This window comes from Ostrinia nubilalis, chromosome Z, assembly GCF_963855985.1.
Source record: "Ostrinia nubilalis chromosome Z, ilOstNubi1.1, whole genome shotgun sequence".
In the NCBI taxonomy this organism is placed as follows: Eukaryota; Metazoa; Arthropoda; class Insecta; order Lepidoptera; family Crambidae; genus Ostrinia; species Ostrinia nubilalis.
Window position 1 is genome coordinate 3,641,060 of NC_087119.1, and position 12,984 is coordinate 3,654,043.

Consider the following 12,984-nt stretch of genomic DNA (forward strand, 5'->3'; position numbering starts at 1 on the left):
ACATGCTGTATTTTATAAATTGATGTAAATGTAAATTAAAACATCATTATCAATATTAGTACGTATTATTCTCCTGCCGTTAGACTCCCTCAGAGGTTCTGGGTTTGATTCCCAGTTAAAATACTAGCAAATAATCACTTAAAAAAAGAAAAACTACTTAATGCTTTGAAACGATTCTGTCATTCTTACACAAGACATTTCTTTTGTTCCAAAAGTACCTAAGTCCCTTAACAATCAATAGGAGAAACTATATACTTTCGGGATATCTACATCAATAGATTAAGTGTGTATGCAACATATCGTATGATACCATACATGCCCCTATATACTTCGCAACACAGGACTTCTCACGCCCGTATTCACAAACATTACTATGAGGTCTCACAGTGCGCCTGGGCCGTGGACGCACAAGTTGACATATATATATTTCAACGCTGTGTGTTCGATTTGCTGCTTTTTTTTTTTATGCTTTATTTATTTATTTATTCAGAGATTTCTTTTACTTAAGCAAGCATCGTTTATGAATACTGGCGTATGTCTAGCCCTCCCCTTCGGTCTTGCCTTTGATCGTGTCACAAACCCAACACACGTGGGCTGGCGTTTGCTATTGGACGTTGGGTCACGTTTACGTCCAAGGTTTGTCCAAGATACACATCAGTGTATTGGATCCAAGATTCCTTGGTGCAAATACCAAAGTGTTGTCGTAGCAAGCCACTCGGAGGCTTCTAACCATACTTAAGGCAGGGTACTCACCTGCCATGTAGCACGTAACGTAGCATGTAACGTAACCAACCTTTAAGTGAGTACGGCTCGTCCACGGTCATCGCGTATCTGGCTGCGAGTTCCTGAATCTTACTGCGAGCCGCCTTTGTGCTCGCAGTGATACTGCCACTTGGCGGGTCGCTACGATCTCTATGCGAACCACGAGCAAGCAGCTCGCAGCGGGCTCGTGCCTATGTACTCACTTGATACAGTATCTGATACATAACATGATACACGGCTAGATGAGTACCCTGCTTATCGACCAATTGTTGATAAAAGCAGTAACAAAGAGTCTGTTACTTTCCTACAAAAACTTCCACGTGTAGTAGGATATAGGTACTAAGGGCCTGGGGTGCTCGTGCTATCTGATGCGGTGTTTGAGGCAAGCTAAATATTTAGGTACCTAGGTTACTATGTTAGGAACGGATTCACCGAAATAGTCCCGCAGCGATCGAACGGAGATCTGAAATAGCGTCCTCTCTAAATAGTAGTCCGATACAAAGCATTTGAAACTCAACAGTGCCTAGGTATAGTCCGATTTTTAATTCGACGGAATTCTGACAGCTGTCATTTTTTGACAATTCAGATGTAATAAGCCTTTTTTGCTTTGAATGATTAATAAATAATATGAAATGAAATTTCATCAACTACAACTTACAAGAATGAACTATTGTTTGTTTCGTGAATTAAATGTACACTAATTATTATGTACATTTTAGAGATTAAATAGAAAAAAACGTGTTTTTAACACAGTAAAACAACATATTAACATAAACGAAAATATGTATTGATCATCAATCATCATTATCGTCATCATAATCAACTTGGATTATAAAATTGGCATCTTGTTAAATTGGTTATTTTATGAAGCTAAGATTTTATTAACAAAAGGATTTTCATAAAAAAGGTTTGTAACCCATGGATTATTGGCCAGGGAGTCCAGTAATAGAAAAATAATTTCCCAATTTTTTTTGTAACTTCTAAAATATGATTATAAAAATTCAAATAACCATTTTGAAATGATCAGTACATTTTTAAGCCTTAGTTTTTTAAGTGAAACCTTAAATTCAAGAAAGGATTATTTTTTAATTTGTGAAAATGCTCTCCATCCTTAGTGGGAATGTTTCAATGTTGGCAACACTTCTGAAATGTCAAAATTCCGTCGAATTAAAAATCAGAGTTTAGGAAATTTACCTCTAAAATGATTAATTTAGCTACATCAGGTAGCTACGAGGTGAACACGCGTGCTAGTACAGTCAGCGTCAAAAAGTTGACAAGACAACCTTATTTCAATTGTAACAAAGACGTGTTGACTGATGAGACTTTGGTTACTTTGGGCACACTTTGGGTGTCACGAACTATTTGACGCTGACTGTACGTTGAGGTAGGTATTACATTACTGCTATCGGAGCTTCCATTGATTTTCAGAGTACGGCCTAAATGCAGTCCGCTTCGAACAGCCCTTACTAACTTCAATTAACATTTACTTGCAGAATTCCATTCAAATCGAACTGAATATGTAGGCAATGCTACAGTACAAAGCATACGCTTCCTATGAAATTTAGGCATTGTGAAGCTGTTATTAGAGATTTTAAGTAATGAGGAAGTGTTCCTGGGATTATAATTTTTTAATTTTTTAATTATTTAATTTAATTACAAGGTTAGGCTTATAATCTAACATTTCTTATATCACTAAACATAAAAATGTTTGTTGTGACATTGCACATTCATCGCAATAGCTTATAAGTATAAAAATTAATATTATAGGAAGGCGGTAGGTATCAATAAATTTGCCAGCTGGAGGTGAGTCGCACGACGCGATACTACGTCGACTCGGGTCGAGCGTTCCGCTAGGTATTTTTTTGCAACGTACCTACAGGGTGTCTTCATGTTTATGTAATACAAGTTATACTTGTTCCAAAGAAATTTTTTTTTTTTTTTTAAATTTTATTTTAGTTAGTAAACTAGTATGACTCTGTGTAAGATGTGTAATAAGTGCATAGTTTGGTCAGAGGAAAGTTTTGTTATAGTTTTAGTAATTTATATTAAGGTAGTTAAGGGTAAGTTTTATCATTGTGTTATGTTATTTGTAATTCAATTAATATTTATAGATTAGGTAGAATAATGGGTATTTAGCAACACGACAGTATGTTGATTATAAATTATTATTATAAAAGAACTTCCTAAGTATAATTTTTATATTTTTAGTGTTTATTTTTTCTTTTATTTCAGTTGGCAGGAGATTAACCAGTCTCGGAACGATGTACTGAGTGGTTCTTGCACCGTAGGTATTTTTAGCAGATATAGTTGAGACCTTTTTATCTTTTACTTTTCTGGTTAGTTTATTATGTTTTATTGGCACGCGTAGTTCTTCTCGATGATATTGTTCTGTTAGCAAGCTATAGTATACTTTTTGGTGTACTGGTATTATTCTACAGTGTTTAAAGAGTTCGTGATAATTATCTGCAAATTGGCGTTTAATGTTTTTAGGAACTATTAACTTTAGAAATCTGAGTTGTATGGAGTATATTTTGTCTAGGTATGTTTTATATGTACGTCCATAGCTTGTGATGCCATACGAGATAATTGATTCCACAAGACATAGGTACAGGTTTCTTAGAATTGTATACGGTATTTTATTCTTGATGTAATAGAATTTTGATAGGATAACTCTTAGTTTGTTTATTAAGGTTTCTATATGGCAGGCCCAGTTGAACCGATCGTCAATGATTAGGCCAAGGTATGTCTGCTGGCTAACCCGTTCCACGGCTTCGCAGGAGCATCCCGGTTGTTCAACGTGCAGGCAATTATGATTATGAACCAGTAGGCGTGCATACTTGCTTGGTTTGTTGTGACTGGAGTGTATATGTATCATTTTGGTTTTGCTAGCGTTTAGAACCAGACCCATGTCGTGTGACCATTTGCATAAGTTTGTAAAATCATACTGTAATTTCCTTTCTGCAGTTGCTACATCTCGATCCGCCGATATAATGCAAGTATCATCCGCAAATTGGTACAAGGAGCACTCAGTGACGATTCCCGGAACGTCGTTTACATATGTCAGATAATTTAAGGGGCCTAGTACGGAACCCTGTGCCGTGCCTTCCGTGATGCTAATTGGCCGGCTGTACGTTTCACCAACCTTTACCACATATTTCCTATCTTCCATGTAGTTCTTGCACCATTTCAGTAGGGGACCTCTGACTCCGGAGTCGTCCAGCTTGTCTATCAATGTGTGGTGTCGCAACGTGTCAAAAGCTTTGCTATAGTCGATAAAGACAACTAAGACATGTTTCTTATGACCTAGATTTTCGTTGATTTCATCATTATATTTATAAATATCACAAAGCAACGGGAATTTTGTTTCTGAAATGAAAACTACTAGTACCTACCTTATTCAATAGTAAGTAATTATTTCACAATAATATGATTTATAACATAAAATATAATAATAATATAAGCTTCATCATCATCAAGAAGTCCACTGGTGAACATAGATCTCCCATAGGATTTCCACCACCAACCAAATTGGCTAGTTGGTCTTTATAAGGTCGTCCTGGATTTTGAGGATTTGGGCACTTAATCTTATCAATAGATTCTCTAATGCCCGTTTTACCATCAATACCTAATTTTTAAGTGACCCCTATGAATACAAAATGCCTGTCATGTGTTACCATAGGGGTCACTTAAGAATTAGGGATTAATGGTGAAAACGGGCATAAGTCTCCTATGCCCGTTTTCACCATCAATCCCTAATTTTTAAGTGACCCCTATGGTAACACATAACAGGCATTTTGTTATTACACTAGTCTTATTTTTGAAGCATTAGAATTTGTATGGCGCATATTAGGATTTCCAAAAAAGCATAGGTACCTACGAGTCTTATACCTACAAACTGCACTAATCGCACCTACTTATGTAGCCTACATAAGTAGGTGCGATTAGTGCAGTTTCGTGCGATGTATTGAATTCGAAAAAGTGGTAGGTATTTCATACTTTATTAGTAACTAACTTTCCACCCGCGTGAAATTTTGTCTGTCACAGGAAAACTATTGTAGTTATGTCTTTCCCAGGACTCAAACTATCTTTACCTAAGCATCACAATCGGTTCAGTGGTATCGGCGTGAAAGCGACACAGACAGACAGACAGAGTTACTTTCACATTTATCATATCATATTATATTAGTAGGGATTTAATAATTACCGTCGCGGTAATACCATAATTTTACCTTTCACCGCGCTATACCTACCTAATTGCTAATTAATTATTAACTTTTTATTATAGTGTTTGACACGTGCTTGGAAATGCTGTTATAAAATTAAATGTCAAATGGCATGCACATGTCAAAATATTAATAAAAGTTGGTTGTAATTACGCAGTTGTTTTTGACGAAGGACATTCGCATAGTTTACCCTCCTCTTTTGATTATAATATCGGCGTTTAATTTCGTATAATTAGACAAGCGGGCGAGTTCAATAAAGTTAATTGAACCTACGATTGAGCCACGTCAGGGTAAAGGGAACCAATGAGGTCCTGCCTAGTGGCTAGTTTAACGATAGAAGATTATGGCAAGTAGATAGGTATATACCTACCTACATACTACATAAAAATACTCAACGATAGAGCTTTTATTAATGACCAAAACTCCTGTCCAAAGATTTTAAAGTAAGCCTAGGCGCAGACCATCGATTTTTCGTCGGCCGATAGTTTAGTCGGGCAGTTGATCAGTATGGGCATGTATGAAAGTGCGCACATTAGGTAGGTTACCTACACCGATTTGATTTGGCCGATTCTTCGTACAAATTAAAATCAGGCCCAACTATCGGCCAACTAAAAATCGGTGGTCTGCGCCTAGTCTAAAACTTAATATTAGTACATGTTAAACCTTAATATTTCAGCCCCCTTAGACAAGTTGCACTTTTTGATCGAATCGAAAATCGAATCCGTCAAAACTCCATACAAAAAAGGACTTTCGACCACTATTTGACTGGTTTGCGATTATACCTAATGTGCACTTTGTCTAGACCCACTGGTTTGCTACAATGACTACTACTGGGTTCGATTCCCGGCTAAGTCAGTTGACTACAATATTTTCTATTGACCCTTATTTGAAAATTAATAATTACTTAAACTGCCAATAATGTACGACTGCGTTGAATTTAATTATTCTGTGATTTAATTTAATGAGAACCTCCTCCTTTTTTAAGTCGGTTAAAAAGAACATCTCATCCACATTTCATCGGTCGGTCGCTCGGAGCAATACTGTGCTCCATAATTATACTCTATGCTGTGCTCGGAGCTCAGATTGTTCTGTATTCTGAGGCTCAAGAGTAAGCAAGGCAAAGGTCATACAGGCAACGCTATCTGTTGGCCTATAGGAACGAAGAATTGTTGGATGTAGCTCAGCAAAGTGACTTCTGAGTTCTGACTGAAACGTCAAGTGGGAAAAATCAATACTGGGTTATTAGTTCCCATTTTTGCCACTTGACGATTCGGAATCGCAGTCATAAGTCAAAGGATTGCCGCTAGATGGCAGTAAAAAGCCATTTAAGAAAAAATGCTGTGCTCTTCTATCCATTTTGAAACAGTCAAAATGTCGTTGACGCGTAGAAATCGTCCTATTGAAAAACAGTCATAAAATCCGTATTCACGTGTCATTTCAATAACGATTACGATTCGATAGATAGGATCGCAACCACAGATAATATCAGTGATAGCAACTCAGCGATTTGTCATTTTTGACGTTTTCACTAGCATTGATTAGACCAAACTTCAAAATAGGTAGTTATAGATGACCCACGCTGAACTGTCCCACCAAACTCAATGACAGGGGGGCGCTACCATCGTTCAACTATATGGTTTCCAACATGGCAAAAATCTAAACCAGCGATCCGGTATTGACGGTGGCGCCCCACTGTCAATTTCATCGACAGGACAGTCCAGTATTTTGGAACTATAATACCGCGAAGGTACGATCGAATACGAATAAAAAATCGAAATCGAAACAAAATCGGACGAATAATACGTGAATACGAAAAGTGACACATCGCTTAAATATCGTTGAAGTTTTGATACGTGAAATGGGTCACTGGGCAGTTTGGCATTGGAAATAATCAAATGTTTTTTTAATCAATTAATTAATTTGATTAACTTCTTGAATGTTCTATTGTATCCTAACATTAAAAGACTGGTCGAGAACGAGAATGCCTTATGATATGGCATTACATTCGTGCAACCTCACCAATCACCAACCCCCCCAAACTCCCCCTCCTAAAATTTCTGATCCTGCACCTCCCCAACTTTCAAAACACCCTAGTATTGCAACCCCACCCTCCAATTGCCTGCCCCCCTAACCCCCCCCCCCCCCCTGAAACTTCTGGTATAAAGTATCCTGCACCTCAACTTGGAAAATCCCCTAGTATTACAACCCCCCCTCCAATGGCGCCCCCCCCCCCCCCTAGCCCCCCCTGCTATAATTTCTGGTCCTACACTTTCCCAACTTGCAACCCCACCCTCCAATTGCCTGCCCTCCCTCCTGAAACTTCTGGTATGGTATCCTGCACCTCCTCAACTTGGAAAATCCCCTACTTTTGCAAACCCCTCCAATTATGGCCAGCCCCCCTCACTCCCCTTCCTGTAACTTCTGGTATGAAGTATCCTCCCCTCCTTCTCTAGTTTTGCAACCCCTCTCCAATGGCGCCGCCCCTAGCCCTGTCTAAACTCTCTCCTAAAATTTCTGGTCCTACATCTCCCCAACTTGCAAAACATCCGAATTTTGCGACCCCACCCTCCAATAGATTATTAATAAAACAAAGAACTTCCATAATCACTACTTTATTAATGGTGTGAAATCAGACTTAGGATAGATACAATTTTATAATAGGTACTTTAAAATGGTTAACTATAATAGCCCTTACATGTTTATAACTACTAAAACAAAATAGCGAACTTATAAAAAACATTTTTTGACAATGGTAAAACCATGATAATGATTACAATTACTTAAAGAGATACACGTAGATTAGTCATTAAATTCAATTTAACATTATCTAGTTTAATTAACAAATAATCATGAATACATTTCAAATTGGTCGTACATAACACCGTAACAGTAAATTTTGAAAAATTGAAGGTATGCTTATTCTATATGTTATCCAATTGAACTTTACCTATGAAACATTGAGTTCTCATCTAATTTTCCTATATGATGTGAGAAAATCATTGCCACGAGTGTGTGCAAGTGTATCAAGTGTGTAGAAATACATGCAGTAATTAAAAATGTCCTTTAAATTCAAGATATAAGACGTCATCTAGAATAATGTGGAATTTTCCAAGTGACATACACTTTAAACCGCTAACCAATTACCAAAATGGCGCATTGCTAGAACATTTTAACCAATATCTTTCATTCAATATAATTTATACTACAACACCCAATGAGGGCTATCGTTTTAGCGCTCACCAGTTAGCGCCACTGTAGAGTAAGGTCCTGTCACTTGCTAGTAGCGAAGACAGTGGCACCAACTGGTGAGCGCGAAAGTGGTAGGAGGACTATCGCATTTGCACTCGTCAAGATGGCGCCACTGTAGAGTAAGGTCCTGTCAATCGCCAGGGGTGCCAACTCTTAAGTATAAAAACGATAGCCCTCATTCGCGCACTACTTATACGCGCCGTAAAAATATAATAATTTACAATTTCTTTCCAATTTTCTAGGATACATTTACACATTTTCCATTGAATCTACCCGTGGCTGAACATACCCACGTGGCATTACATTAGATAAGTTTATACATTTAATTTGTTATTATCAAGACAAATAAGATTCAAAATTGGAAACTAAGAAAAACTACGAGCTTATTTACCGACCATATTCTGTAAATAAATGTAAATTATAAATTGCACGTAAAAGAGATATAATTATTTGTATAAAATAGGTTAATTACCTAATGTTCATAAACTGAAAATCTTATAAACATAACGAAATTACAATTGGTACAATAATTACTCTCATCGCTTAGTATAAGATTACAATAAACATTTCTTCGGTTAAATATGGTAGTAAACATTTTACTTATTCATCTATAATATGAAATCGTGCAATGTTTGTATATCTGAACGAATCTACTGTCTTATTTAAAGATACACAAATTTCATCAAATATGTCCTGTTATGTTGGGTCATCTAAAATGTATCGTTAAATGTATTATTTACTTACATACATGCATATTACTAAATTTATGTATACACACGACCGACGCGTCGAACTACCCTACAGAATATGCTGACGCGTGCAATGCGTAGGGTTAACGCCCAATATTATTTTATCCACTATCAGAGGGATCACGCGAGCATTCGTCGAACATACATTATATTACTATTTATATTACAAATTTTCATGGACTACTCATGTGCAACCGTTTAAATACAATCGTTAATGAATTTTGAAAATAGCATGCCAATTACTATCCGCACATGCTGATATGAAACATGCAAATAATTATAAGCTACGACATTCTACTTCAACGAACTGCTAGTAACAAGCCTGCTCATTTTATGGGACTGTGAATCCTGATTTGCCAATTGTGAATTTACTATAATAATTTTATGCAATATCTTCAAATGAACTAGCGTGATATGATTGAGTGCATGTTCGACGAATGATACAGTGATATCTGCTTAATTCTAGATTTTTATATTCAACGAACTTCGTAAACCATAGATTGTCCGTCTGTGCATGTTACCTAATACGGAGGATAGCCATTTATGTAACAATACCGCAAAAATACACACACAAATACGTAGGTATTTTGGTAAATGTACTTCCCTTAGAATAAAATACCTAGTTTATTTATAACGGCAAATTATTCTTAATTCTAGTATTGCATGATGCGCAACACTTTTTGTGATTGCCGCATCCAATATTGCACCTCATTAAATTAATGGTTTTAAGGTAACATAAGTACAAGATCTGATCACGTCAGCGCGACACGTTTCGTCGACTATCTCCATCTATGCCTAAATGATTTTAAAATGTAATCCTGTTCGAAACAATAAAAAAAGAAAAGGATAGACAGACGAATCTTAGGTGAACATAATTCGTTGAATATTCAAACCATCCGTAACTTTTACTTTAACTTCTATTTATATTTCTACTACTGAAAAGGTAGATGTGTTGTCAATGCGCCTTCTATGTACAACGGAGTGGCGGGCAGCCAGGCCGGACAGCGCAACGTTAACCATAAGTTTAAATCTACAATATCATTAAATGACCTTCAAAATAACGCATCTTTGGCCCGACACCGTGTCGTTTTACCACCTCTGAAACTGAATGTCAGTGTTATCTCTGTGTAATAGAAGAAAAATCATGTTACGGCTGTGAAATTGATACTACAGGCAATTACAGAAAGGATTTAGATTTCCCCGCCCTCATCGACCGTAAGTATCAGAAATTTTGGCAAAAAAGAAGACTATTTTTTGGTGGGGAAAGAGATACCCCGATTTTCAGTTACAGAGGCAATCTACATCACAGAATCTGGATGATTATTAGACAATTTTACAACACTGAATTTCGCTACACATTTTTCGAATACAATGACAATTTTTAGACTAATCAACATCTAATAAGCACGTCGCCATTTCCTGGGCTTACATCACCATCAAATTTTGTCAACTTTAGGTAATAATTTTAGTGCAGTCTGTACACAGTGCAACACAGATTTCATATATTAATTCTAACACTATTTATGCTGTCTCGCCGATAAAAAGATGCACGTAATCTTTTTACACACCACAGCTGGACTGTTGAAGGTCAACTATCTAAATACACCTTAAAACTATTTACACCTAGAGCCTAGTTCTCGTAGTGGAGTACATTATTTTCTTATTCTAAGACAACGAAATTAAATATAACTAAAAATATATTTGGACTGAAAATAAAATTGGAAATAAAAAACCTATCGCTAATAGAATTCAAACAAAATTAATTTAAAAAGATTGTTATAACAAAATTTGACGATACGATTTGGAAAATAGCCCTTTAATTTTCTTGATTTAAGCGTGATGCGGCCTCTCGTCACGGAGCTTACTGTTATAACGCCAATAATAATTTAAAATACCGCGTAAATTCTCCGAACTGAAGTAAGTGCTTAAAAGCCACATTTCAGTAGAATACAATAGGTAGGTTTTAAACCCGTCCGAACCGGAATGACGTTATCGAACACGTAAGCACGAGGTATAGAGTTCCCTCTGAACAAAAATAGGGTAAAACTTAAACTCATTCAGAGTTACATGAGCAACGGAACGCATCCACGATTAACAAATCAATTTTAATTTTTGGTATAAAGGTATTTAAATTCAGTGTGTTCGAAAAGTTTTACGCGTAAGATTCAATTAAGTGAATTCGGCGAGTACGCGCTAGCATCGGTGCGAATAGCAGGGCATTCACCTTAATCTGATTTACTAGGAATTCCCAGGCCGAAGCATCGAATGACCTTTACATATTGTGACCTTGTGACCTGATTCTTGTACAATTCCATAAATCAATAATGCTAGGCTAAATTAAGATTTATTAAAACGATGTCATACAACAACGAATATAACTTACTCTATGATATATTGTTTGATTAAACACGTACAACTTTTCACCCTTGTAACCTGATACATCACGGGAGTCTCATCATCATCAAATTTCAAATTTCTTTACAAAACTTTTTGCTTTTTAAGGTTCCGTACTTACAGAATACTAACGTAACGACAAGTACTAAAATGGAATTAACAATAAGTCTTTTATTTAACAAAATTACAACGAACGCGTATTTGTTTAACAGGGGATATCACTGTTTATTTGTTCTTTCCATCTTGAGAGCAGTCAAGACAATACCATTTACCTTTGGGTTTTATCTTAATGTTTACACAAGCGAAGTGGAACCACTCTATGGGACATTCTGGGTTGTCACAGCCAATCATCGCACCATAAGATACTTGGTGGCAAATGCAAAATGTGGGCTCATTGGGGTCTACAGGCATGTCCCACACATCACTAGAATCAGCCTCGCCAGCAGCCGAGTCTAAATTTGAATTCTCAGACGGTACTTCTTTTTTCACAGCAATTGCTATCGGTGCTGTACTCTTACGTGGAGTCTTTTTCTTGGCTGCGGAACTACCCGACGCGGCTGCGTCGCCTTCGCTGGACGTACCAGCGCATTTCTTTAAGCCAGTGGCTTCAGTCTTTACATTGCCTTTGCGAATTTTCCTACCTTTCTTTACCGTTGTAGTAGTAGTAGAAGGCTCCTGGTCTGCGGTGGCCTTCTGGGCTGCACGAGCAGTCTTCTCTTGCTTTTGGTTCTCGGACTCGAAGCGCGCAATGTCTTTATCCAGGCGCCGTATGTGCTTGTCTACCAGCGCATATGTTTGGATTGCCACCTGAACTTTGTCATCGCTGTAGTCATTTATTTGCGTGAAGATTGCTTGAATTGCATTCACCTTCTCCGTCCTCGTATCCTCGTCCAAATTAGGAATGTTCGGCAAGAACTCGTCAGCCATGAGATTGCTTCTCCTCATTAGGCCGTGAGCTCGATAGTCCAAATGTCGCATTAACTTGAAGTTCATTTCCAATATGTTCGGCAAATTTCGAAGATTTTTTAATTGTTCCTCTAAATAGGGCGCAGACGTCATTTTGCCACAAGTATTTTGTAACGACACGAGTATGCAAGTAAACAGCACGAAACTTTATGTTATCCTTCGAAAATGCAGATCGACTGAAGCGCGAATTCCAGGATGTTATTGTGATACCTGTAGCTTTGCTGACGAGTCCCAACGGACATGCGCGTAGAAAATCTATCTGTTCTATTAATAAGCTTGTAGTGACATACGTGAAAGCTGCAAAATGTAGTACAATCTATCTCTATCTTCACACTTCACGTCATTCATTTACGAAGTCGCTAGCGGTCAGACGTATGCATACTGACGAAATAAAAATTCTCGCAATTCAGCAGCAACAGTAATAAACAAATCAAAATTTAATTTTAAGGATGCATCTCTCAATTCCAAACCATTTGTGTAAACATTTCTCCGTAGTTTTAATTTAGTAAGGCTGAGTTGCACCACCTAACTTTGACCGTAACTATAACAATAACCGATGTTTTTTGTATGCAGTTTGACAGATTTTTGACATTTGTCAAAGTTAAAGTAAGATGATGCAACCCAGCCTAAGTCACAAAACG

At 37.1% G+C, this 12,984-nt stretch overlaps 1 protein-coding gene across 1 annotated transcript; it reads right to left on the reverse strand.

Annotated features, from left to right (window-relative positions):
* Positions 1–7,581: 7,581 nt before the first annotated feature.
* Positions 7,582–12,436, reverse strand: LOC135086737 (inhibitor of growth protein 5-like). The gene has a single exon (XM_063981523.1). The coding sequence runs from the start codon at positions 12,434–12,436 to the stop codon at positions 11,603–11,605; it is 834 nt and encodes a 277-aa protein (XP_063837593.1). The 3' UTR covers positions 7,582–11,602.
* Between the last annotated feature and the right edge of the window lie 548 nt (positions 12,437–12,984).

What these genes read in the sequence shown, in the direction of transcription:
- LOC135086737 (XM_063981523.1), bottom strand. Translation starts at nt 12,436, where the DNA reads ATGACGTCTGCGCCCTATTTAGAGGAACAATTAAAAAATCTTCGAAAT.